Genomic DNA, 25,327 nt, shown 5'->3' on the forward strand with positions numbered 1-25,327 from the left:
AGTTAGAGTTGCAACCGACTCTCAACAAGGTAAAACGCGGAAAGCCTCGCAGCCAGATTTGGCATGGGCGAATCTGCTGGTGGGCTAGAATCTGAATCATGACCCTCGACGCGACGCAGTAGCGTGATCCGTTAGTTCATCCGATGTCCGCTGGGTCAGGGTTTCACTTTAGGCTTCCCCATGTCAAGGTGTGCTGGCCACTTGACTGACAGCTTGGGTCGTCGAGCAATGAATTGTTACTATTAACGGTCCATTCCTGTGTTATACTCACAATGTCAAATTGCGGTGATGCATCACTCCATCGCCGCCACTTGATGTTCGCAGGCTCGCTGTTTCCCATGCAAAGTCGACAACTGCCCCGCTTCCGGTTACCCTACGGATAGCCACATGTATTGGTAGAGTGCGGGCGGTTCAAGTCCGTTCGCGCGGCCTGCCTAGGGGCAGATGTGCGAGGTTGGTGGAGGGGTGAGCAAATGGACCGGATCATGTCGAGTTAAAGGTATGACACAAGCTAAACCATCAAGAAGCGAGGATCAAGCCTGAAGTGGACGTAAGCAGACTGATTTTAAGTCCAGGGATTTGCGGGAGGACTTCCGATAACTCAGGTTTGTTACTATTGATGCGATTTGAACTTGGCGTGCACTGACGCTGCAATCACGCTGTCTGGACGGGGAGGCCCCTGACCCAAACGCGCATGTTCAGCTCATAGGCTTACCCATGATCTGGGCCATGCGTAAAGCTCTCCATTGCAAGGTTCATCATGGAAGATGGCATCGCCAGTCTGGACTTCTTCTCGGTCATTACAGACTTTCACGGTATCCCCCCCCCACACACCTGACTTGCATCAGTGTGACAGTGCATATACAGCCTGGTCACCTAAACCAATTGCAAAGTATAGCATTACGAATGCAGCTAGAGCGGTAAACTGTGTCGAAGAGTCGCCTCCCGGGTTGGGAAAGAAGTAGAAAATCGGATTTCTACGTGAGATCATTTGGGCCGGAGCGTTCAAACACGGATCCCACGTCGTGGGCAGGTCCGAAAGGTCGGAGCAATGGCCATTTCGGCACCGGAGAAATCTCACAGGACTGCGTGATGCATAAGGGGGCATCGCGACAAACTGCAATTTTGACTTTAGGGGGGCCAGCTGTGGGTATTATCGCATCAACAGCGGATGTAACAAGCACAACGTACATGACTGGGTACAGCCGGTATACTTGTAGGAGAGCGACCACCCTGTTCAAACAAGAAACGGATCCGTTTCAATTTTGTCACTGCTAATCGTATTTTAAGAAGAATACCAATGATGAGCAAACGAAAGATTGTAGAAATGTAGAGAGCATCATCGACAAGAACCTTCTCGCTTAAATCTTTTAATTCGGGCAGCGAGAATAAAAGTAGTTCTAGCTGAGACAGGCAAGTAGATCGAACATGACCCTTGAATGGCACTTTACCCTGATAACATCATCGTTGCACCTAGGCTGCATGTTATATTGGTCTTAAGTCTAATAAGGCTTCCGGCTCTGAGGTCAACATGTGGCTGTTGATCAGACGGCATTTGGGAAAACCTTTGCAAGTTTGCATCAAAAGACGCCAACAAGCTACCTCATTCTACCAATCTAGTAATAGAAACTGGAATATCGCCAGGTTGCTCGACCCGCTGGTCAGCGAACTTTTCTGAAGCATAACTGCAGGACTGTATTCAGAAGTGCCATGTTCCTCGGGCTAGAATTTATCTCCTCAAACTGACTGGAACACTAATCTCGGATCCGGCGCAGGTGAGTCTACTCGGAACATTCGTATACACTGCCTAAGTAAAGCGTCTTCCATTTGTTACGATTCGGCTCATCGAGTGCTTTTTCAAGCATCAAAGCTCCGTTTCCGCGAGTAGGTTAGTCTTATTTGGTAGGTCCTTTGGCCCTCGCTGTTAACATAGACAGAAGTGGAAGACGGATTTACTCAGCATATTCATATCGTATTAGAGTTCATGGTACTCTTTTCGATTAATAAGGGAAAGTTATTATCTGCTTGTCGGGGCATTTTCAGCGGTTCGTCGGTAATATACCGATAGATCGGGCTGGCACGTCCGACAGTGGACCGCTATTCTGTTCTGCTCATTAGGAAAGTCGCACACTAGACACTAGGTGATAAATGTCCGAAGTTCGAAAGCAGCTGCTAACACCAAATAGATTATTCGCCCCGCCGCGATGGTATACATCTTCTCAGTCATGATGACCAGCTTGGGCCTTGAATATTGGCAGTCTGTGCTCGCCCAAGGCGTGCTCAGCGGCATCTCGAACGGGTTGATCATGTTCCCAGCTATGGCCGCAACACCTCAATACTTCTTGAAAAGGAAGGGGGCGGCCATGGGCCTCGCCATCGCAGGCTCTTCGTTAGGCGTACTTGCATTCCTCATTGTGCCGTCGGAGCTGTTGGAAATTATATGATTCGGCTGGTCTGTTCGAGTCTGTGGGTTTATCATGATGCCGGTTCTCCCATTCTTATTACTCAGGGTCAGGGCCTGATTTCCTCCACGAAAAAGTCGTTTCTTCATCTGGACGACATTCCAGGAACAGCTCTATCTTTGCCTGGTCGGTGGCGTGTGTCTTATGTTCGTTGGTATGTTCGTTTCACTCTTCTACTTATATACGTTTGGTATCGAATGTGGCACGAGCCTGTCGCTCGCTGCGTACCTTGTCGTTATTATCAACGGCACCTCGATCCTTGGACGCATCATACCCAGATCCTGGGTGACAGGCTCAGCCGTATCACACGCTCTTCGCTGCAGGACTTCTCACGCTGATATCGATCCTGTGTTGGCCAAAGGCTGAGACCCAAACCTCGCTTATCGAATTCTCTGCAGCCTACTTACGGTCTGACGTCTAATGCCATCATCTCGGGCGGCCCGGTGGTGTCTACGCTATGCCCGAAATCACCAAAGAATATTGACACCTACGTGGAAATGGGTATTGTGTTTGCATCCCTTTCTATTCTTATTGGACCACCTGTCAGCGGCGCGCTGCTGAACCATTTTCACGGGTATAACCGGGTCTCCATCTTTAACGTTACACTTTGTGCGAAGCTATTCGCGAAAGAGGGTCTTTTGGGGGTTGTTTAAGAAGCCTACATTCACGAAGATTAACTTGTTATATGACTATCATTAAAGCTAGGCAGACTTTTGGATGCATGAAAACAGTTATACCATTATAGTTATCCTCCGCGGATTTGCTTGCCATTATGCGGGTTGACAGAGTTGGATGAGAGATGAGCTCGCTAACGATGATCATTGACCATGAGGGGTAGAACAACAGTGGCGGAATCGGCTTTGAATGGGCCATTCATAACTCGCAATTACCCCATGCAGCTCCCTTACCACACAGCAATCCCTTCAACATTCCTTGTGTTGCGCTACTTGGCCCTGGAATTCAAGGATCATCACATCGCCCAGCGTAGCAGCCAAGCCTGCAAAAAGCAGACAAACCCCCGCGTTACAGGGGCTCTAATTGGAGGATGATTCCGCAGCGAAGAAGGTTCAACTTTGGCTACTGGTTCACGCTGCCTGGCCAAGCCCACACTGGTACCCATACTTTCTTTTCACCCAGCACTCCTTACTGATCACGACTGTTTTCAGCAGCCGGTGATACATAGTAGATTGGATGACGTCTCCAAGGATGCTAAGCGTCCCCTGCCGCCTGGCTTAGCATGGACATTTCGTAGCATTCATGCTGCGTCTCCGTCCGGACTGCTACGGAGTTAAGTCCCGGCTGCTGGTCGGTGCAATTTGTAATCAGTGGCTAATGACGGGCTGCATTAACGGGCTGCATTAACGCAACGGGATGTAAGAAACTTAAAGTTAGAGTCGTCCACCAAGTCGAATTTGTCTGGTCATCTTCGCCATCCGTTTTCAGGTCGAAACTGACAAAAATATCTTCGCCAAGAAACATTCAAGATGCTCAGCAAGCCAATTGTTCTAGCCCTCCTGGGATCCGCTTCCCTGGCCAGCGCTACGAGAAAATGCCCCGTTGCCGACGTTTCCGCCATCGCCCATACCGGCACTCCGGTGGGCGAAGAGCTCTCCTATAACGGACGTAAGATGACAACTATCCCGAGACATTTTCCGAGTGGCACTCTGACTTGAATTGATGACAGTTACCCAATATGTCTCGAAGCCCAAGGCTGGTTTTGCGGCCGGCAATAAGACGACCGGTGTGCTGTACCTGACCGATGTGTTTGGCATTCAATTGCCCGAAAACAAACTGTAAGTCGGGCAGGCGGGAAATCTCTGCACATCCCGCAGTTGTGAGGCTCTTGGATCCTGATCATACGGACTGACTCATTGTCTAGGCTCACCGACAGCTTCGCTCGTGCTGGCTATGTCGCCGTCGCCCCGGATTTGTTCAACGGCAACCCAGCGCCGAACGATATTAACATACCTGGCTTCAACACAACCCAATTTCTCGCACAGCATGGACCGAACGTAACCGACCCCATCATTGCCAATTCTATCAAGTATCTCCGCGAGGAGCTTGGCGTCGAGAAAGTTGCCGTCACGGGATACTGCTTTGGTGGTCGCTATTCGTTCCGAGTGCTTGCTGATGGCAAGGGTGCCCAAGTCGGCTTCGCTGCGCACCCGAGTTTGCTTACTGATGACGAGATTAAGGCAATCACCGGCCCCGCCAGTGTCGCTGCTGCCGGTGAGCAACTCCCTGGATGCACTCGAGATGACAAAGATGTTGACCAATTGTATGCAGAGAATGACAATCTCATGACTGCCGCTCGTCGCGCAGAAGTCGAGGCGCTCCTCGATCAGACCGGACAGCCGTTTTCTGTTGCCCTGTATGGTGGCACTTCCCACGGTTTCGCAGTACGTGCGAATATCTCGGACCCTAGACAGAAGTTCGGTAAGGAGGAAGCTTTCTTCCAAGCAGTGCGGTTCTTCGATACCTGGGCTTAATCAATGCCTGTACATATTTATCCCAAGATATAACTGAAGCTGATCAATTTAATTTCTTGTGGGGGTTTAATTGTCCAATGCTAGTTAGGAGTTTGTTATCACCTCGAGTATTGACATGAATCGAAGCTGCCGGCACCAGCGCCAATCGGCTTCAATGTTTGCGCCGGCCTTGAATCGTGATCATTAATAGCCAGCACGCTGCATTTGCCGGCAATGAAAATTGCGACAAATTGACATGGATAATCTGTCTGGAATGATGAAGTGATACCGATCTTGGAGGCTGCGGTCGCAGATCGGATGGCGTTGAAAAGCAGCCTCGTTAAGTCTTAGTTAGCAGCAGGTGTTGCGAACCTTTTCATACTTGTGATGGTAATAGATAGAATTCAACCCGCGGTATAAGGATCAATAACCAACTCAATCCATTGGCTATTGTCATCAACTGAACTGACTGTTGGAAAAAAAAAAACCAAGTTTTCAACCCTTCGAGGGGCTTGCTCATCGATAGCCGCCGAGTTGATGTTCGTCTATGCCGCTCAACCGATCGAATGCATTGTGGATGCTATAATGCAAGGGCCCGGAAATAATCGATCTTTCTGGATCTCCTGCTCACCGCCGAGAAGGTCTGCATCTTATGGCTGTCAATATCTTATGTACAGCTTTTCCGAAACGTAACAGGGCAGAGCATGTTACAGTTGCCCAGTTCTAGGGTTGGGTTTTAGAGACGAGTCCAATATTCTTCTCTAGATAGCGCCAGTGCTACAACATTTGTTACCCGATGTCAAAGGCTTGTATTCAATTCCCAAGACGGATCAAATCAGCAATTAATATGGCTATGCCATGTTATGCCACCTTGATTTAGGGAAGAGAACCCTAGGCCAGTCAATTCAGACCGTGTATCTAAACCATGGCACATTATCAGCAAGCTCAGCCTCAAGTGCCTTTTGTTCCTCGGTGAGCTCTTGCGCTCCTACGCCGCTGGCAACAAGACCCCGGCGGGCGTTTTCCTTCCGACACCAAACGGTCATAAAAAGTGTCAAGAAGAATGCCATGCTAAACCCTAGGGTCAGCTTGGGTTTCTTTTTCCGGAGACTGTTATCTTAACTATCTTACCTGACGAAGCCAATGAGAATGCTGTGACCCGTGGTGTATCGGGGTCCATCACGGCTGAGATAGACGTAAGACGCAATGATGCCACCGCAGTTGCCTCCCATAACCTGCATCGCTATGCCTGTACCACGCTTGAGACTGCCTCCGATGTTGCTGCTGTTCCAAGCAAGACCAAGGGGGATCTGAGGGTATATTCCTGGAGAGGTAGTCAGCGGCTGCTGCTCTCTATAAGCTCATGTGTAGCTACACTGACCAATTGCAGCGAAGATAGTCCCTGCATATTGCGCAGAGGACTTGCTTGTACCAACCAATAGCCCGAAGCCTAGGATGGCGACCAGCTGGAAGCCCAACAAAAAGATTCCACGTTGCCTGACCTTATCGGCGTACCAGCTAGCAACGATAGTAAAAACACAGGCAAAGCAATACGGCGGTACAGACATCAGCTGTGCGTTGTTGGATGTGTAACCCATGTTCTTGATAATCGTTGGCAAGAAGAGGGCGAAGGAGTAAATGGGACAGAAGCCTGCCATGCAAATAAGCATGTGAATGTAAATCTTCCAGTCCTTGATTGCCTGCCACACATATTTGACGTTGAATTCGTTTGACAAGTGACCTGAATCTTCTTGCAGCCGTCTTTGGACTTCGGAGCGCTCCTTCTCATCAAGGAACTGAGCCCTGAGAATCAAGTTAGCCAACCGGTTTGTCAAATGAAAGTATTAATCTTATCGGGAAGAGCGTGACGAAGTGATCAGTATCTGCGTTGGTATGGCAGGCGGAATCAAATGGGCTACGTAATTGTTCATTACGTAGCTTTGATCCCTCCTCCGGTTGGGCCCCTTCCACGGATACTCGGCATCCCCAAAGGAAACAGAGAGAAAGCTTTTCTTACGTTGCCGGATAGTCATAGATCGCCCAGTACGCCGTGAAAGACACCAAAATACTTAGTATTCCCTCTAATATGAATATCCAGCTCCAGGCCGAAAGACCGCCGACGCCGTGCATCTCTGCAATCCCGCGAGCAAGTATGCCACCGAAAGCACCGGCAAGCGTTGCGGCGGAGAAGAATAAAGCCATCCGGAAGCCACATTCGTGTCTACAGTACCACTGCGTGATGTAGTAGTTGACTCCGGGGAACAACCCCCCTTCGAAGATGCCGAGGAAGACTCGCGTGGCCATGAGTCCCGAGTAGCCCTTGACGAATCCTTGACCTATCATTGACGCAGACCAACAAACCATTATGAACGTCAGCCATATGGATGGCCTGAAGCGCTTCATCATCATGTTGCTCGGAATCTCGGCCGCGATGTAAAATGGAAACAGAATTGCAAGGCAATCGTTGTACTGAATACCGTGTAGTTTCAGATCTTGTTCCAGGTGGTCCAGTCTGGCATTGCCGATGTTCGTACGGTCGAGGAAGCATAGTCTTGAACCAGGTCAGTGTTGCACGGCGGTGTACGAAAGTGGTTCTGTGAGTCCAGAACTTACAAATAGATCAGGCTCATGAACGGAATGATATGCCAATCCAATTTTCTCAAAAGCTTCTTCGTTGACTTTTCATCAAAAGCTTGTGACTCGGCAAGCTGAATCGACTCGGAACGAGCCGTTTTTTCAGACTTCAACGCACTATCAGGTTCCATGATGGCAACTGAACTGTCTCGCTAAGATTCAGAGAATCTGATGGAGAAGGCAAGAAACAGAAAGAAAAACTACGAGGGGCAGTCGGCTTACCGTAGCGGGGAGATCACGACTACCGAACTCAAGCTTTTTATCCCACTTTTAACCCGGAATTGCCATCCTGTCGACACGTCTCCCAACGATTGCCGCCGCCAGGGGAGCAGCAGGCTAACAGAAGCTAGTTCAAAAGGACTCAAGGGAGCATGTAAGTAAGACATGTGTGTAGGACACCTCGGTTTTTAGCCAATTGGCCTTAATACAGCATGCATAGTATTAACACCCAAACAGTCGCCCAAGGGATACAAGCGGCGAGTGTTACAGGTCGAGAATCAATATCTGCAATAAGCGATGCAACCTTCCCGAAGCGGCGATAAGATTTAGGTCTCATCGGAAGTCATGTTTTATACTTCTGGTTACCATTGGCGCGTTTGATTGTTACACATCACGCCAGAGACAATCGTTGCATACCACTAAGACAAGCAGGCCAGATAGTTTCGCCGGGCAAGCGGCCAATCGGATTCTGAGCGCATGCGAGCCAAAATGCATGTTGATGAATAAGAATTGTGCGTTCCAGCCTAAAGCAGGCAGCAGTCCTAGTCATCACTGTGCAGCAAAACAGAACAGCGTGATTGGTTCTGATATAATCATTTTCTCACATAAGACGATGATTACTCCTAAGTCTTGTTTCTCAATTTCCCTGGCTGAAATGTGTATTGATTTAGCAATGTTAACTTTTATCTAAATTTTAAATGGCAATGAGTTGCTACTGTGATGCTAGGAATAGCTTCGTGTGTCTAGTCTCAGATCTGGCCTACCACATACACATATCACTTCACATGGGCGTTCTACCCGGAATTGATTCATACATAGTTTCTAGAGAGGATACTTGCGCCTCACTTTTAGAAGATTTGTGGCTCGTGATAGTGATTTATTTGACAATTGAATATATAATGTCAGCTACCTCTCAAAAACAGCGTCCTCGTGGGCCCAGACGCCACCAGGCTGTTCTCTTCCACACAAGATGCTGAGATTATGCGCAATACAGACAGTCTCAGGCTTATCAGTCAAATTGAATTTAACAGTTGCTGATACAAAATTACGGGATATGGTCCCGCTATCAGTCAGTTGGCGGATAAACGTTCACAGCGTTCGGCAGTACTATCAGTAAATTGGCTAGAAACAGGGGTTCATACCAGCCAATAACTTCAACGAAATATTGCAAAGACATATTTTTTAGGAATAAAGTCAAGTGCCAAAACCTGACCACCAAAGGTAAAAAATTGCTATCCAAGTTTAACGTTTGGAAATGATAGCGTGACAGTCTTCAGGGGCATATATCCATCTTATGCATGAGTTATAGTATATTTCACCGTAGTGCAAAAACCAACATTGTCTCCTATATCTGACTGTTTTCTTTTAGTAGGGCATAACAATCAGTCTTCATTGAGGCGATGTGGGCGTAAATGCGTAGCCCAACTATATCTCTCACGCATTCCCCAAATCACGCGTTCGTTTCCCTAAATGCATGAGTACTATATGAACACCGAAAGAATACAACCATCGGCGAGAAAATCTTATCGAAAGCTTTGTATATATATTTCAACTGAATATTACAGGTGAAGATGTTACATTGCTTCATGCCTGGAGTCAGCCGGTCTTCTGTTTAGTCCTGAACAAATGTGGTTTCCGTTGTTTATAACATAAAAGAGTGGGAGAGAAGCCCCCAATCCTAAGATAAATCAGTATGCTTCCCCCACCAAGTAGAATCGTCTATTGTGGTAACAAGTGAGCGCCAACATCCGAAAATGGCGCAGTAGGGATTCAGAGGATGAATGGCTTGGACTTCCAATTACGAAAGGTTGGGTTCTCAAGAAGACTATACCCGACCCGCATAATATTTTCCCGGGCTGAGTTCCGACTGCAACCCCAACAGTTCTATTCAACATAGAGGAGTGTCTAAGCCTGATTTTCTGCAATATCTACGTCGGTTTGTTGAGACATAACACAAACAGTGTAGTATTTAACTTGGTGTACTCAGCGCATAAGGCTCGGTACTGGATAATAGACGCAATTGCACAGGAAAATCTCCATCAATTAATAGCTAATCGATGAACACGCCATCAGAACGGGTCAATAAGGCATAATTTTATCCCATATATGTAAACCGACGTGGACGGAGCTCTAACCTCCGTGAACTATATCGAGCGTTAGTTAGTCCCACTAAGACGGGAAGAATTCACATTCACCCCGCCTCCTCTTGATAATACACGCCGAGACTCACCCCGCAAATCACCCCAGACGTCTCTTTGGCAAAAGGTAAGACCAAGAATTAATCAAGCCATAGATACTGCAGAGCTCCCCATAACTTTTGGCAAAACAGCTGGCTGTTTTGCCGGCGACAGTAGCTTGAACCAGTCATGGTTTAACTGGGAAAAGCTTGCGTTGCAAGACGAGTGCCGTTGTATACCCTCTCGAACCTTCATGGATACGGTTCCATGTGCTAGTGAACCAAAGGTGCGCGAGGTTCGGGGATAGAAAAATACCTTATCAATTTTCTTGCGGAAACTCATGTTATTCCCGGCTATTTTTATTATTGATCTTAAGCCCATGCCTTTTTTGACATCATGCACTCGGAGTTGGAATGAATGAAAGCGCAGTCAGGTTCCATGGGGAAAGCGTACTATATAACCCATAAGATTGACCATTATAGACGGACGAACTTCAAAGTACCTTTTCATGGTCGATAGCTTGACCTAGAACATGCATTCCACTTACAGCCCCGTAGGGCCACCCTCAGCGTGTCGTCCCAGGCGTTTTTGTGGCGCCGAGACGGGCAAGGAAGCCCCTGATCAATCAGTTCGGACGGTAAAATAGTGAATGCCAAATGCGGCTGAGATCGACGAGACATCTCCATTGTTCCTGACGACCGCCATACTACTATAACTCACGACCGGGAGCTGTTTATAAGTATCACAGTCGCCGAGACCTTGGCTGTTGTAAGCATGACTTGGCTCATCACCACCCGACCATCATATTCCACTGATGTTCACACCTTTGACCAATAATTCAACTATCTCTCCTTCGACAAGACCTTGGCGATATTTGAAAATGGTCATTTACGGCTCGAGAAGCCATAACCCCGATGTCTAGAATAGTCTGCTTCTCGACTGAGCTCAACTCTTGCAAAATAGGACATGAACCCTTGTCGACTACGGGAGTTAGCTCCGATCGACTCCGGATATTATCTAGCAATGCAAACAGAAATGATACTCAAGCCCGTGTGGGGCTTGTTTGAATGGAACTGTTTTCGTCCTTGAGAGCTATGGGACCAACGACTTCATTTTGTAGACAGGGACATCTGACGTGTTGAATCCGTCACGGAACACTGCGCGATGCTACCGTACTTCCAAAGGCCAGTGATGATCACTTCGGCAAGCTCCATTCCGCGAAGGGAGAAGTAATATGCTCAGAGGTTATACATAGAGTATAAGTATCGCGTGTGTTTCTATGTTGACCATGAGAGTTGGATTCACTCCTCATCACGCCTTCTTCTCTTCTGGTTTGATACTCAACGGACATATCATCGATCACTGTAGATATTTCAAGATGCAGTACACACTTACAGCACTCTCCATGCTGGCTATGGCTGTGGCTCAGCAGGTCGGCACCGAAGAGTCTGAGATACACCCTAAACTGAGCTGGCAAAAATGTACTTCCGGTTCATGCTCCAACGTCAACGCCGAGGTCGTTATCGACGCCAATTGGCGTTGGGTTCACGAAGTCGGGTAAGAGTGATTCCAGTATCATGGCTAACTCACGCCTTCTCCTAGTAGATCTGCCATTCAGCTCCCGACTAACATACTTTTCAGTGGATATCAGAACTGCTACGAGGGCAACTCATGGACTGGACGATGCTCTAGTGCAGACGACTGCGCCAAGAACTGCGCCGTTGAAGGAGCTAATTACAGCGGTACTTATGGTGTTTCGACTAGCGGAAACGCCATGACATTGAAGTTTGTCCAACAGCACTCGTATGGCAAGAATATCGGCTCTCGCATGTACCTGATGAACGGTGACAGCAAGTACCAGATGTTTACTTTGTTGAACAACGAATTTGCCTTCGACGTTGATCTATCCACAGTGGAGTGTGGTATTAACAGCGCTCTATACTTCGTTTCTATGAAGGAAGATGGTGGTCTCTCCTCTGAGACCAACAACAAGGCTGGTGCCAAGTACGGTACTGGTTATTGTGACGCTCAATGTGCCCGCGACCTTAAGTTCATTGGTGGCAGGGTAAGTCTTGCTGCTCTTCTTCATTGGCCTCAGCATATGTATAGGACTCGACTAACTCCACTGCTCAACAGGGCAATATCGAAGGTTGGGACTCCTCTGATACCGACGACAGCGGCGGAGTTGGCAACATGGGTGCTTGCTGCGCTGAGATCGACGTTTGGTAAGCCTCAAATAATCTTTCTATGAAATTGTGGACACTCATACGATAATCAGGGAGTCCAACGCTCATGCCTACGCTTTGACCCCCCACCCTTGCGAAGACAATAACTACCATGTCTGTGAGGGTGACACTTGTGGCGGCACTTACTCTGAAGACCGCTACGGAGGCGGCTGCGATGCCGACGGTTGCGATTACAACCCGTACCGCATGGGCAACCGTGACTTCTACGGTCCTGGCAAAACAATCGATACCAGGAAGAAATTCACCGTCATCACTCGCTTCCTGCCTGATCGCATGTACCAGGTCTTCATCCAGGATGGCAGGACAATTACTGTTCCTGGTGCGAAGTGGGACGGTATTCCTGAAACCTCCGACATCACTCCCGACTACTGCAGAGCCCAGTTTGCCACCTTTGGCGAACGTGATCGCTTCAACGAAGTTGGCGGATACCCTCAACTAAACGCTGCTCTCGAGATCCCTATGACCCTTGTGATGTCCATCTGGAGTGACGTAAGCCTCCTATGAAACAGAATCCGGGCATTAAAAAGAAGCTTACATTTTCATAGCACTACTCCAACATGCTCTGGCTGGACTCCGTCTACCCTCCCGAGAAGGCCGGTCAGCCCGGCACCGAGCGTGGACCATGTGCTACAACTTCCGGCGTCCCCGCCGAGGTCATTGAACAGTTCCCCAACGCCCAGGTCATATGGTCCAACATCCGATTCGGCCCTGTTGGAAGCACCTACAGTGTTTCAGCTTAGGATGAATTCTGTCCCTGGAGCAAGTTGAAATTCCGATTGGTGGCTCCAACATCTTACATGGAATGACCCCAGGCAGGTTTCTGTTGGTACCACAGGGTTGGTGACCTAGGTCGAAGTGGTGAAATGGGAGGGGTGCAGCGGTATTATGTCTTATGCCTGAAGAAAATAAGATGCTATCGCGGGTTGCCTTGTTGAAAGTCGGGATAACCACTGTCCGGATGGATGCCGAGGGTGGTGACCCATAGCGGAGATAAGCTTCAATCTCGGCGATAGTTGACGATGCCCGGCATCGCAACAGTTTCTGTACTTACCTTTGCTTCTCTATCAATCGTTGAGGATCTTTGTTTGCCTTCTGTGGCTTTTCAAATTAGTCTATTTTGGCAGATAACTATGGGCATGATTGTTTGTTACAGCGGTGGTGCTCATAATGTGACCTTATAATATACATGTAAGCTATAGGATGCGATGCTCACTCTGCAAATCCTTAGTCATGAAACTGGGTCACCGCCCAAACTTAATAGCTGTAGTGTGATATACAAGATCCTTTCAATTTTCAGTTTCACTACATAAGCAGTTGAAAGATACCAAAAGCTCAAGCTCGGGCCCATTGGCACCAGATAGGCTGGACTTCGTTCCACTCCGACACATGCCATTCGGATATCAGTTTACAGCGTATGAAGGAATCTGTTCGCAAGCTGCCAGTCAGGCATGACGATCAAGACACAGTGCTTGCCTCAGTGTATTCAGGCGTTTCTATGCATGGAAGCAGGTAGAGACTTGTTAGAAATCAAATACTGAAGAAAAGGTGCTCTTTTTTTTCACCCCACTTGAGGGGATAGCTCCGACTGTGCCTGTTGGTTGGTTAACAGAGTAAACGCTAATGCACCCTGCTGACACGCTAAAATCTGGTTCACATATTAGTAAGACTTAAATCCCACCGGATGCACCTCTCTGATAATCATAACCATGGGCAGGCTGTCTTAACAATCTACTTAATGATGATCGTTTAAATAGCAAGACAAGCTCCATCAACAGAATGAAGTAGACAGTCCTTGAACTGTCAAGTCTGAAGGTAGCTCGATTTCCCGAAAAACTACTAGACCATGCGATATTATATGATCTTCTGAGCATTGAAGTCCTCGCCTTCGACAATTGTACCGTCGCCGATTAACATTGCAATTTGCGGCACGCTCAACTCATTGGTGGTAGGGGGCAGTCAGCAGGTTGCATATAGTCCATGCAACAGCCAGTCTCATTTCAAAACCCGAGGTTCTGCCTTTTCTCGTCAATTACCCCTCGGTGTCTTCGCGCCACCTTGTTGGTCCGGCCTTTCGCGTGCCGGTTCTCAACTAATAGCGCCAGTGGAGGGAAGGTCTCCGAATTCAACTAGCGCAGATGATGGACTTGTGTTTCTCTCCTGGAGAAGCGGTCCCTACCAGGATTACGATCAAAATCAATCCTCGCCTGGTGGAACTAAAAGACACCTCAGAGGACTGGACCGGCGTGACAAGTGCGGCGGAGAGGCGGAAGTTACAGAACCGCCTAAACCAGAGGGCTCGGCGTAGGTGGCACTACCACACACAACCCGGTGATGTAAATGGGTGGAATTGACTGACAAGACTCTTCTTCGTCCAGGTAGAAGAACTCAGACGTATCCTACGAAGAATTGTCCTCTGAATCCAAGTTCTGAGCCAGATTCAGGGTCTGACCTATCGACAGCGCTTGTGAAGTCGGCACCGCCAGTCAAGGGTCAGACCGAAGTGGCTTTGGAGATACGAGCCAAAAAACATCCAGAGCTATGCAGACTCGAAACTCAGATACAGCTGATCAGGTTTGCTGGAGAAGCCTACGAAAACTATCTCGATGGGAAACCCTGTCCTGCCTACCTTACAACCCTTGTTCGCGTGAACGTTTTCCACGCCTTCGTACAAAATGCCCGTGTCCTTGACTTTGATGGCGCGTGGCTCACATATGAAGCAATATCACCTTTCAATAAGTTGGGTCCAGGCCTCGGGCCTGCAATGACAGGAAACTCGTGTCCCGAGAATATGCGCCCCACCGGGCTGCAAATTGCCGTCGAGCATCATCCATGGATCGACTTTTTTCCCCACCCTAGAATGCGAGATAACTTCCTTCGAATCGTTGCCGAATATGGAGAAGACTACATTGACGAGGATGACTTGTGCCGGGATATCGTAGACGTTGGAGCCGGAGCTGGGGTAGAGGAATCTGCCCTCCTTGTTTGGGGTGAGGCTTGGGATCCACGGGGATGGGAAGCAACCGAACCGTTTCTGAAGAAATGGGGTTGGCTTTTGGCCGGCTGCACGGAAATTCTGGAGGGGACGAACTATTGGAGACAAAAGAGAGGATTGCCGAAATTAAGGTTCAACTGATCGACATTGTATGATGTATAACCAGCTGGCGGATAGGACTATGGTACAGTTACTGTTAGGAGAAATCACATTATCATCGATGATCTCAATGGAATATACCAGCTACTATTATGCCACGGTCACACATTCGGGGACCTTTTCTCCTCGAGAACTTTCAGAAGCTGTAAGAAGTAAGGAAGGAATGCTTCCAACTCGACCTGGAAGCCTTCATGCGCCCCCGGAACATCGAGCCGGGGACACTCCAAAATCTTCTCTTGTTCATTAACTGCCTGCGCATACCAAGCGTCCCTGCTTCTCGTACCTCTCATCAATCCGACGCTGGTATTATTCTCTTTTATCCGATACAAACTTGGCAGGTAGCCTAATAGGATAGTAAACTCGTTCTCCCAGAAGTTTACTGGGTTACTCGGCTCCGGCGACACAGTGCTTGGTATGCCCTCATCAGAGTAGCCAACAAGTTTTGATTCAAACTGCGTCTGTGCAGCCTGAAGGCCGAAATTCTCATACAGCTCGAGGCAATCGTACAGGAATTCAAAAACCTCGGAGGCATTCGGCAACAAGGTGAAGGTCGGGGCCTCATGCGAGATGATATGGTCGACCATGTGGGGGAAGTCGACTGCAAACTGAAACGACAAGATACCACCCCCACTGCTCCCGAAGAGGATAGCTTTATCGAAGCCAAGAGTGTTTATGATAGCGCGGATATCACGGGCTTGCTGCGGAGGGTTGAGCCTCTTGTTGACTTTCGCCTTGCTTGCAGACATTTGGCGTCGATCGAAGGTGGCGCAAGTGTACCTGTCTGACAGCGCGGTGATGATGGGGTTGTATTGGCGCCCATGGCCATTGCCTCCAGGAACGAAGACAATGAGAGGGCCTTGTCCTTGGTACCAGTAGTGGATGTCGCACCCCTCGTTGGAGAGAATGGACATGGTTGGTCTAAACTCCATGGAGGCAGCCATCTGTGATCTTGGGTTTGTGCGAGCAGTTGATGATGATAATGAGACTGCTTTATCGGAGAACCTTCAAACAACGTGGAATAGTGTCCTGGAGAGTTTATTTGAATAACAGTATTGCATGGCTGCTTGGCATGCAGAACGCTGATGCCTCTTTAGAACCCGTGACTTCAAACACAAAAGTCCCGCTGCTGACTGCGGGGTCTGCACTCCCGTCAGACGGCAATGGCTAGATATTACGGGCTTTTGGGACTAATAGGTGATGGGGCTTGATTTTCCATTGGTGGGCTGACGAGCTACCTTGTATGGTTGGAAATTAATCTTATGGTTGAGAATCGGATTACTGCCCGATTTTGCATCCTACTTGAAAATATCGAAGAACGTGACCAGAGCTAGTCCAATACTTTGAACAAGATCTCGCATAGGAACCAATATCAATGTTGGGAACACCAATTTCTCGGCCATAGTCATAGTTAACTATTCGTATCTCAAGGATAATCAGGGCAGCTTTAATTTCAAACCTCATTCGAAAAACCATGCCAGGGCTGAGGCCCCAGGGTGACTTATAAAGAACGACATAGCATCCCTAACCTAGGAACTTCCTTGATCTCACCATCCATATCATTCCACTTGAGGTTACAGAAGGCTCAGATTTCCACTCTGTGACCCCGTTTCGTCTAGTACGGCTGGATCCATGGTCTGCAGCGCGTTGCAGCACAAAAGCCGTTGCAACAGGGTCCAACATATTGTCCTTGAGTGTTGTAGCACTCCCCATATGTTGCGACACAGATGCCAAAACAACTGACTCCGGTAATGGGCTGAGGCGGCCCAACGATGACCTGCTGCAGTCCCTGTGAGGTGATACCGCTCGCCAGTGCCTTCTCACTGTTGGTGTAGAAAGTACATTGGGAGATGGCGTTGTAGTCGGGTGCGTCAATAATGTTGACGGAGATATTGTTGTCTTCAAATCGAAGTGTCAGTACGTCCGCTTTGGAAGCAAGAGTGTGGTATGGGACAAACTGGTTGCATGCACCTGCCCATCGGCGGGGATAACCAGCTCGTAGGACGCGGGCCCGCCGTGGAAAGTCAGGTGAACTGTCTGGAAGACATCGCGCTCTTCAAGAGGCTGAGATAGGGCGGGAACAAGGATGGAAAGAGACGAGAACACAATGGTGGACAACTTCATCTTGAATAATAGGACTTGGTACGCTGGTATTGAGACTTGCTTCGTTTTTGATGGTATATTGCTGCTCGGTGTAGTTGTGATATGAATCCCCATAACTCGGGATTCGATCAAACCTTTATACCCGACCTCTTGATTAGTGGCGCTGAATCCTTAGCAGGGAAAGGCTGTCATGATCAACTTCGGTGAAAAGTATGACCCGACTCTTACCACCCGACGAATCATTCCTAACAGTTGTGTTCTCTGTAACCCCTTTCGTTCCACTTCCCTACCCGATTTCTGAACCAGTTTGACTAAAAGCCATCGAATACGAACTCAGGTGTCATATGTCTGACTCTATTTTTGTACTTGACAACCACTACGGGCAGGTTACATCCCTTCAAAGTTACATCTCAAGTGAAATCTGACAGGCAAGTATGGATCTCGTAAAAAGTAGGCAGAAACCAAGGAGAGGGGCCTCCGGCTACAAAGGTGACAGGTCGAACCAATACCAAAAGTACTTACAAGCCACTGGTGCTGGTCGATCCATAGGCTGAACCGTCGCTAGCGCCATGTTCAGCTTGGCCGTGGGAGCGGCTGAGTGCCGTTGAGGGGTAGCGGGTGGGCATTGCACCACCCAGGAATCAAACCCCACGATATTGTGCTGTTGTAATGCTAAAGGTACTTGCGTCGTCGTCTGCATGCATTTTTGATTGGCTCCATAGTCTATGCTGGAACTTGTATCTGCGAACGTCAGACGACAAGGGAGAGAGGGGAGCTCGTATCGATGCGTGCCCGATAACGCGGAGAAAGCATGCAGTTGACGTTTGCCTGGAACTATGTCTCAGTTGGGTCCTCCCAAAGTATACTTTTGAATACAACTGGGCTGCGGTCAAGCCAGACGTCGCATTAGGCGATAGATCTTCGTTACTGACGATCTTACGATACATTCCAGTAAGTGTAACGAACTTCGACCGAGTGGCAAGTGGAGACCAATGGTAACGTGGTATTCATGACAGGCTGATGATCTTGTTGAAGTACATGTGCATCTATCCTCTGCAAACATTGAAGCGCTAAATATAGTCGGCGTATCTTCCAAATTGCAAGGAGGCCCATATAGTTGACACCTCATAGAGTCAAACCGTTGAGCTCTGTACTTTGCCAAACATTCCAGACCTTGCTTTATGTCCTCCATGTCATGAGGTTGGGGCAGCAATGTAGTTTGTGTTCGTGTGCCTTTGCTAAGATATCTTGGTTTTAACGCTCTTTCTAACAAGATTTCCCTGTGCCCCATTACCTCAATCGCTTGTATGTGCTTTGGTCTAGAAGATGAGCGGATGAGATCTATGGTTCGATGGTGCCAAAGGCCTCAAGTCAATACCCATACTCGACCGTAGACAGGCATCTCCGTCCCAAACATCGCAGTCAGCTTGGCACACTGTGCCACTCTTAGGTACGATTCCGTGTTCAAGATACTCCCGAATAATTCTCGTCGTACAACGACTGCTAGTCGTCGTGCTGCAATGCCCAACGGATTCCTGGATCACGACCGCTGAACCGGGATGACGCCCACTCTCCTTCAGCGCGTTCCTCAACGGCGTTACCGGATCGAGCCGGGACGTCAGGAACAGCAACGGAGCCGTAGGTCTACCCTCAACCACAGCGGGGTCGGGTTCCGGTGTTGCGAATGGGCCGGCGAAGCGCCACTTGGGACGGACATGCCAGCCCATGCAAGAGAAGCGGATTTCGGACCAGTAGCCAGCGAACGTTGGTGATTGAGACTCAAGCTTCGTAATGTAGGCCCGGTAATCAGCGATTGTAAGGTTTGTGCTGTCTTCACCGTCACTGCAAAGAATGGCCTGAGTGCCATCGCCGACCGCACTCGGAGGGGCCGATGAATTGGGGTGAGAGCAGGTATCGTCAAGTTTGGGGACATCGGCTGTAGCGGTCTCTATGAGGGCGGTGTAGTTTCCCTCTATGGCCGAGTTGATCTTCTCGGCCAGTTTCTTAAAGTCCTGATAAGGCTTGTAGAGGGGTCTTACGAACGACACCGTAACGTCGTAGCCCGTCAAGATTTTAGTGAATTTGCCGTCGAGAACCGAGACTGGTGAATCATCCAGCTGCTTGATTAATTGAATGACACGCTCCCGAATGTCTTGCCACTTGCGGTCAGACGGCCGACTAAGGGCGCACTTTCTTCCAGAAGCAAAGCATGTCGTGTAGAAGAACTCAACAATCTTTTCGGAATCTTGAAGATTGGTTGTCCATCCCTGTGCGCTAGGTTAACGGTCCGTGGGAATCCGAATGAGTTGAAATTACTCACAGCAGCCATATAATCATCGGCGTCGACGATTCCGTCAAGAATGATCCGCTGAACCCGGCCGGGATACATGGATGCAAAGGTGTTGCCCAGCAAACTGCCATATGAGAAGCCCCAGTACTGTAGACGCGGCAACTGCTTAGCACCACGCAGCTCCATAGGTCTCTGTGCTCTCTCCTCCTCTGAGAACTTTGCGGCAACTTCCTCATCCCGCAGCTCCTGGATCTTATCCAGCATCTCTACCATGTCGCGGACAACAGACGCTGTCGAAGCATATGGGAGAATGGAGCCGTTCACGGCGCTCTGGGTGCACAGCTTCCCGTAAGCTTGAATACGCGCCCACTGCCGCCTGAGCGCATCTGGACTGGCGTCTAGAGGCCCGATGGCCAAGCGCTGGATCGTGTCCAGGTCTCTAGCAAGGAGGTCCTCGTAGCAGTCTGCCTTTGGCGAGGTGAACTGAACACCTCGCGGATCCCAACTCAGAATCTCATACTTCTTGTTGCCATCGACAGTGTCTTGCAAGAGATGACCCTCTCTGAGCAGTAACCCGACACCAGAACCTCCAGGGCCGCCTGGGTTTGTGAAAATGGTGCCACCGAATGCCGGATCGTGGTCGGGGACCTTTGCTGGGAGCTTGATGATGGCCAGCGCAACGGTGTACTCGTTCTTCTCATCGAGCCAGTCGAGAGGTACCGTGAGTCTTGCGCATTGGAACTCCTCGTAGCATGGGTGGTACTCCAGCTTTGTTGACGGCGTGATTGTTGACCAATTGAAGCCATTCAGATCCGGATAATCGCGCTCGCCTGCCCTGGCAATGCCTGCCAGCGCGAACAGGATAGCTGAGAATCGCATGGTCGCATACGATCGTTGTCTTCACTATGGCTGCAGGTATAGTGTCTCTAATATTGAACGAACACCTGACTATTTCTGTCCCCCGTGATGGCGCTGGTTACATATGCCACGTTGAAACTTTAAATTTGATGGAGGAGAAGCTTTGAAAGGCTTTGGAGTCAGCCAAGAAAGAAGGCAACGAGCGGGATGCTGCGTCAGCAGGAATGCCTGCAAAGCTGCATCGGCAGGGTACGTACGGTAATGACGTGTTCAAAACCACTAAGCGGAAGCAGGAAGGTGAACGAATGCAACAAATGGTAAGAATACGGGATTATTCATTAGATCTCATCAAATGTGACTGTAGGAAATCTAACTATCTTCATGGCATATTCAATCCTACTCCTTGAGATCCGACAAGCGCACAAGCGACGACCCCACGCCCGGCGTGCTTGTCCATTGGCGATGAGCTTGTTGGATATCTTCGAGCTCCCAAACCTTTTTGATTGGCACCGTAATCTTCCCCTTGGCCAGCAAATCAAACAGCGTCTTCAAGTTTGGCTCGAACGTCGCGTGGTCTCGGGCGATGTAGTAGAACTGAGTCCTCTTGCCGCAAAAGGGAACCATACCCCGCGCCAGTAGTTTCACAGTGGGCATGACAACCGACCGGCTTTCGCCATTATCGTTAAGCGCTTGCAGGTTCCCGCCGTAACCGACAAGGATGCCAGTAGGTGACAAGATGGAAAACGACTCGTCCCAGCTCTCGAACCCCAAAGGATCGAACACAGCATCCGCCCCGCCGAGGTCCTTCATTGTCTTGATCCAGTTCTTGTCGGTGTAAACAAACGGCGTAGCACCCTGTGCACGGGCGACCTCGTGGTTCCGCTCCGATGCCGTGCCGTATACATGGGCGCCCTGCATTTGGCATAGCGTCATAAGGGCATAGCCGACGGCCCCGCTGACGCCGTGGATGAAGACTCGTTGGCCCGCAGCCACCTTGGCGGACTCGAAGACCATGGCGTACGCCGTGTTCCAATCCAGGACCAGGGCGGTGGCCTGCTGTAAGTCGATGCCTGCAGGGACTTTGATGAGGTACTTCTCCGGTAGGTTCACCAAGTCGGCCTCCGCGTCATATACAGTAAGACAAGCGACGATTTCCCCAGCTGCGAACTTGGACGCTCCGGGACCGTTGGTCTTGACGATGCCGACGAGACAGTAGCCAGGTGTGAGCGGAGCTTTGTTCTGCAGCGGGTAGACCCCCCTGCGCATGTTGATGTCGGCTCCAGAGAAGCCGGAGTAGATGGTCGCTACCTGCACATGGTTCTTGGGAGGGGGGGTGATGGTGTCTTGGATGATATAAACTTTGGATGCATCACCAAACTCTGTAATGACGGCCTTGCGGATGGTGGTTCCCGACATGTTGAAATCGTGTTTGAGGGATTGATTGGTTCGAATGAGGAATAGGACGAATCGGTTTGGGGTCTTTTTTTTGTTGCTGCACACTCAGCGATTCATCTCGTGTTTTCCCATTCGTACTTAAAATATTTCATTTCTGGCGACGGACGCCACATTCGACATTATCATTCGCATTTTCCGGCATTCGCGATGCCGGTCGGCCTGAGAGAAACGTACCGACCGATACGCCCCGTAGAGTCTATTGCGCCGACGTTAATATTGAATGGTCGCAGTTGCGTGCGCCACGCCAGCAATTGGCGCTACGGTGCTCAATTGCATCGCCCCACGGAGTAACTAGAAGGCAATGGGGAGCCACCTGCAGGATCAAATGAAAGGGGCATAGACGCGAAAGAGCGCTGACGATGGGAATTGCGCCGACCAGAGGCGCTATTGCTATTATCCCTGTATGGCGTCTGCCTGTCGATTCTTCGCGCATTCCCCGGGCTGACTTTAAGCCGACTCGCTTCAAAATCTTATTGGTCAGCACTCTGTCTGACTATCATGCCCCAACCCCACAATGTCATAAACGGGCTGAAGTTGTGCCGCATCGCTTCAGCAACTTGCGTGGCTTTGCTGACGTAATACAAGATTATAGCGACTGATGCATCTGGTCGATCCGCGGGCCGATGCCTATTATCCATGCTTGCACACGGAGGCCTGTTTTGAGTGTAACAGAAATAATCTGATATGTCCTAATCTTTTGTGATTTAAGGACGAGAGAGGATTTGAACGATACGTTTTTACGAGCGGACATGCCAAAAGATAGGCTCGCTTAGAAAGCCGTCTTCAAGTACGGATAGGCTAGCAAAATGAGCTGTCCAACTGTGGTCCCTGCCGTCTGGTAGATACAACATAACATGTATCTAACCTCGCAAGCCTTTCTCAGGAAGAAAAGCGCAACAAACATTTTCCTTGATCCCAAAATTAATTTGCTCCGAATGGTGCAAACTACCTACTTTGTCACAAGCCGTACTATTTACTCATTTTACATTAGCTATTATTAGGTTCTCTATGAGAATCATGAAGCACGCGTGCTTCTGCGTGGCGCTTGTGACACATTGTAACCTCTGTGAACCCATAGCCAGTATGACTCGAGGCATCCAGAAAGTAATACATCCCGCCGTCCCACCGCTCTGTAGATAGCTATCAAGAGCCAGCGTCTCTTTAATTTCGATTCACAGACGCTCGGGCTCATCACAGAGTTCCATTTTGGGTTTAAGGGCAGCAAAATCTGTAAGCTACTGCACGAGACGCCGAGCGCTGAGTACCAGAGGTTCTAATTTCTCCACCCAAACAATATGTTCTCAATTGCCGACTGACGGAACTGTGCCGAACCTACGTTCTCATTTCTGCCTCTTTATAAAGGCTGCGAAACACGGCAACTGGCGCAACTGCTTTTAGCTAGGGGGCATGCCAACGAGCCACATCCAGGGTGCAATCGGCCACTTTCGTACAGTAACGCTAGATGGCGCCCTAATTTAGATAGCTCTATGCGAAATACTTGTCAGGAACCAATTTTATGCTTTGCTAGGCCATTTTAAGCACCAAGAACGATAAGACAATGGACGTAATAGTTATCTTGTATTTTAGCATACAAATTGTTTCGAACCGAAGCTAAAGTCTTGAGACAACTCCTCTTTATGGAAACAGGAGGTCATAGTTATTTCATGTAACCAGGCGATATTTAAGTCGCCTACTACACCCTCCATCACAAGGAACTTCACAGCTCTTCCAGAAACATTTGTAAACGGGGCCTGTACATGACCCGTCAGCATGAGAAGGCCGATCGAGTCATGGCTTCCCTCATTATGGTCCAAAACTCGCTGACGCGAACGAAAACTCAACTGGATTTTCCTGTTAATATCCGCCCTCTTCTCTATATTATCTTGCCCACATTTGCAGTGCATTTGCGCCGTTTATCCCCATAATCAAACTGCAAACCATATCAGCATTAACAAATGTCAGTGATAGCGACCATCGAAAACCCTGCAATTCCGAAGGATTCTGTGGTCCTTATCACAGGTGCCAATGGCTTCATTGCATCACATGTGGTCCATCAGTTGATTCAGTATGGATACAAAGTTCGCGGCACAAGCCGCGATACCTAAGAGCACGCTTGGCTCAGTGCTTACTTTGACAAGACGTACGGTAAGGGTCACTTTGAGTTGTTGTGTGTACCCGATATGACGGCTGGAAATGCATTTGATGAAGCGATCAAAGTTAAGCAAACAGCCAGCCTTATGCTACACTGGTTAACTAAAGCGCTTATGGTCTATAGGAGTTTCAGCTTTCATTTATATGGCCTCTGTGAAGAATCTCGACCCTGGGCCGAACAAGGTTATCTCCAATTGTCGTTGAGAGTGCTGTAGTTGCCATCAAAACTGCATACAGAGGGCCTTTCGTAAATCGCTTTGTTCTCACCTCTTCGTCATCTGTAATCTTACCAGTGCATCTGCAGGCCTTCTTAGAGATGAAGAGCCCAGTTGTGACAGAAGACTCATGGAGTCCCGATGCGAAAGAGCTTGCCTGGACCCCTGGTCTAGTATGGGAGCCTGGACATAGTGTGACTGTATATATTACCAGGAAGATTGAGCAAGAGCAGACCGTTCGGAAGTAGGACAGGGACAACCAATCCAAGCGTCCTGATCTCGTCGTAAACGCCGGTATGTAAACGGAGAGGACGCCTGGACAATCACCTGCCATTTCCTCATGCTCATCGACATGTATAGTTCTTCAGAAAATGAATCCGGAAAAGAGTCTTATCCCATCGATCAGGGTCACCCTTGCACGTCTGGCATTCTTGTGCTTTTGTTCCAAGGAAAAGTACTCGATTCAATACAAAAGTTGCCCCGTAAGTATCGCTTGACACCATAAGAGGTGAAACTCGGTCATGGGCTGACCTTCAACATAAAATATGCCCTTGATGTTCAGGATGACGCCCATCTGCATGTCGCCGCAGCTGCTCTGCCTGATGTTAAGAGCCAGCGCATCTTTGCATTTGCCCATCCACTTTGGTGGGACAATATCCTAGAAGTATTTCGCAAACAGTACCCTGACAAGAAATTTCCCGACAACTTCTATAACGAGCCCTACCCAGCTATCATCAAGCCCCGAGACCGTGCTGAAGAGCTGTTGAAGAGGCTTGGAAAGCCTGGTTGGACCCCCTTCGAAGAAACGTTGAAAATGAACGTTGATGACCTTTACGCAGCTGATGATGTTTAAAGGAGCATCTCATTCAAGAAGAGAGAAGCCAGACTGCGGGGGATGGGC

The 25,327-nt window shown here is 49.0% G+C and overlaps 10 protein-coding genes across 10 annotated transcripts; 5 read left to right on the plus strand and 5 right to left on the minus strand.

Annotated features, from left to right (window-relative positions):
- Window positions 1–3,946: 3,946 nt before the first annotated feature.
- On the plus strand, window positions 3,947–4,951 carry LY79DRAFT_667971 (dienelactone hydrolase; the record flags this gene model as incomplete). Its single annotated transcript, XM_060563460.1, has 4 exons — window positions 3,947–4,085; window positions 4,147–4,255; window positions 4,342–4,691; window positions 4,749–4,951. The coding sequence occupies 4 exons, from the start codon at window positions 3,947–3,949 to the stop codon at window positions 4,949–4,951; spliced, it is 801 nt and encodes a 266-aa protein (XP_060416617.1).
- Window positions 4,952–5,835: 884 nt separating this feature from the next.
- On the minus strand, window positions 5,836–7,695 carry LY79DRAFT_588585 (high-affinity nicotinic acid transporter; the record flags this gene model as incomplete). The annotated part of the gene is made up of 5 exons (XM_060560933.1): window positions 5,836–6,001; window positions 6,062–6,254; window positions 6,312–6,733; window positions 6,948–7,481; window positions 7,544–7,695. 5 exons carry the CDS (start codon window positions 7,693–7,695, stop codon window positions 5,836–5,838), a joined length of 1,467 nt encoding a protein of 488 aa, XP_060416618.1.
- A 742-nt stretch (window positions 7,696–8,437) lies between these two features.
- Window positions 8,438–8,869, plus strand: LY79DRAFT_102542 (uncharacterized protein). The gene has a single exon (XM_060550635.1). The coding sequence runs from the start codon at window positions 8,482–8,484 to the stop codon at window positions 8,758–8,760; it is 279 nt and encodes a 92-aa protein (XP_060416619.1). The 5' UTR covers window positions 8,438–8,481; the 3' UTR covers window positions 8,761–8,869.
- A 2,469-nt stretch (window positions 8,870–11,338) lies between these two features.
- Window positions 11,339–12,946, plus strand: LY79DRAFT_510982 (family 7 glycosyl hydrolase; the record flags this gene model as incomplete). The annotated part of the gene is made up of 5 exons (XM_060554213.1): window positions 11,339–11,517; window positions 11,602–12,025; window positions 12,097–12,185; window positions 12,239–12,695; window positions 12,752–12,946. 5 exons carry the CDS (start codon window positions 11,339–11,341, stop codon window positions 12,944–12,946), a joined length of 1,344 nt encoding a protein of 447 aa, XP_060416620.1.
- Window positions 12,947–14,344: 1,398 nt separating this feature from the next.
- LY79DRAFT_511041 (uncharacterized protein) lies at window positions 14,345–15,339 on the plus strand (the record flags this gene model as incomplete). Its single annotated transcript, XM_060554218.1, has 2 exons — window positions 14,345–14,507; window positions 14,582–15,339. 2 exons carry the CDS (start codon window positions 14,345–14,347, stop codon window positions 15,337–15,339), a joined length of 921 nt encoding a protein of 306 aa, XP_060416621.1.
- Window positions 15,340–15,435: 96 nt separating this feature from the next.
- LY79DRAFT_546897 (acetyltransferase/esterase) lies at window positions 15,436–16,443 on the minus strand. Its single transcript, XM_060557273.1, has one exon. It carries the CDS (start codon window positions 16,296–16,298, stop codon window positions 15,459–15,461), a length of 840 nt encoding a protein of 279 aa, XP_060416622.1. The 5' UTR covers window positions 16,299–16,443; the 3' UTR covers window positions 15,436–15,458.
- Window positions 16,444–16,531: 88 nt separating this feature from the next.
- On the minus strand, window positions 16,532–17,890 carry LY79DRAFT_546899 (uncharacterized protein). Its single transcript, XM_060557274.1, has 2 exons — window positions 17,313–17,890; window positions 16,532–17,253 (listed from the first exon to the last, which is right to left on the minus strand). The coding sequence occupies exons 1-2, from the start codon at window positions 17,569–17,571 to the stop codon at window positions 16,970–16,972; spliced, it is 543 nt and encodes a 180-aa protein (XP_060416623.1). The 5' UTR covers window positions 17,572–17,890; the 3' UTR covers window positions 16,532–16,969.
- Window positions 17,891–18,776: 886 nt separating this feature from the next.
- LY79DRAFT_511055 (TAP-like protein-domain-containing protein) lies at window positions 18,777–20,626 on the minus strand (the record flags this gene model as incomplete). The annotated part of the gene is made up of 2 exons (XM_060554220.1): window positions 18,777–19,724; window positions 19,778–20,626. The coding sequence occupies 2 exons, from the start codon at window positions 20,624–20,626 to the stop codon at window positions 18,777–18,779; spliced, it is 1,797 nt and encodes a 598-aa protein (XP_060416624.1).
- A 295-nt stretch (window positions 20,627–20,921) lies between these two features.
- On the minus strand, window positions 20,922–22,419 carry LY79DRAFT_546902 (zinc-binding dehydrogenase). The gene has a single exon (XM_060557275.1). It carries the CDS (start codon window positions 22,019–22,021, stop codon window positions 21,002–21,004), a length of 1,020 nt encoding a protein of 339 aa, XP_060416625.1. The 5' UTR covers window positions 22,022–22,419; the 3' UTR covers window positions 20,922–21,001.
- A 1,596-nt stretch (window positions 22,420–24,015) lies between these two features.
- Window positions 24,016–25,279, plus strand: LY79DRAFT_588592 (uncharacterized protein; the record flags this gene model as incomplete). Its single annotated transcript, XM_060560934.1, is given in 7 exon segments — window positions 24,016–24,138; window positions 24,169–24,276; window positions 24,320–24,394; window positions 24,417–24,670; window positions 24,680–24,724; window positions 24,787–24,908; window positions 24,933–25,279. Coding segments are annotated over 7 exon segments (1,074 nt in total).
- Window positions 25,280–25,327: the final 48 nt, after the last annotated feature.

Source organism: Colletotrichum navitas (assembly GCF_030913465.1).
Source record: "Colletotrichum navitas strain CBS 125086 chromosome Unknown LY79scaffold_15, whole genome shotgun sequence".
NCBI lineage: Eukaryota > Fungi > Ascomycota > Sordariomycetes > Glomerellales > Glomerellaceae > Colletotrichum > Colletotrichum navitas.

What these genes read in the sequence shown, in the direction of transcription:
- LY79DRAFT_546897 (XM_060557273.1), bottom strand. Translation starts at nt 16,298, where the DNA reads ATGGCTGCCTCCATGGAGTTTAGACCAACCATGTCCATTCTCTCCAAC.
- LY79DRAFT_546902 (XM_060557275.1), bottom strand. Translation starts at nt 22,021, where the DNA reads ATGTCGGGAACCACCATCCGCAAGGCCGTCATTACAGAGTTTGGTGAT.
- LY79DRAFT_546899 (XM_060557274.1), bottom strand. Translation starts at nt 17,571, where the DNA reads ATGGGGATTCATATCACAACTACACCGAGCAGCAATATACCATCAAAA. An exon ending in TGGGCAGGTGCATGCAACCA is followed by an intron (nt 17,254 to 17,312) that starts GTTTGTCCCATA and finishes TTCGATTTGAAG; the next exon opens with ACAACAATATCTCCGTCAAC.
- LY79DRAFT_102542 (XM_060550635.1), top strand. Translation starts at nt 8,482, where the DNA reads ATGGCAATGAGTTGCTACTGTGATGCTAGGAATAGCTTCGTGTGTCTA.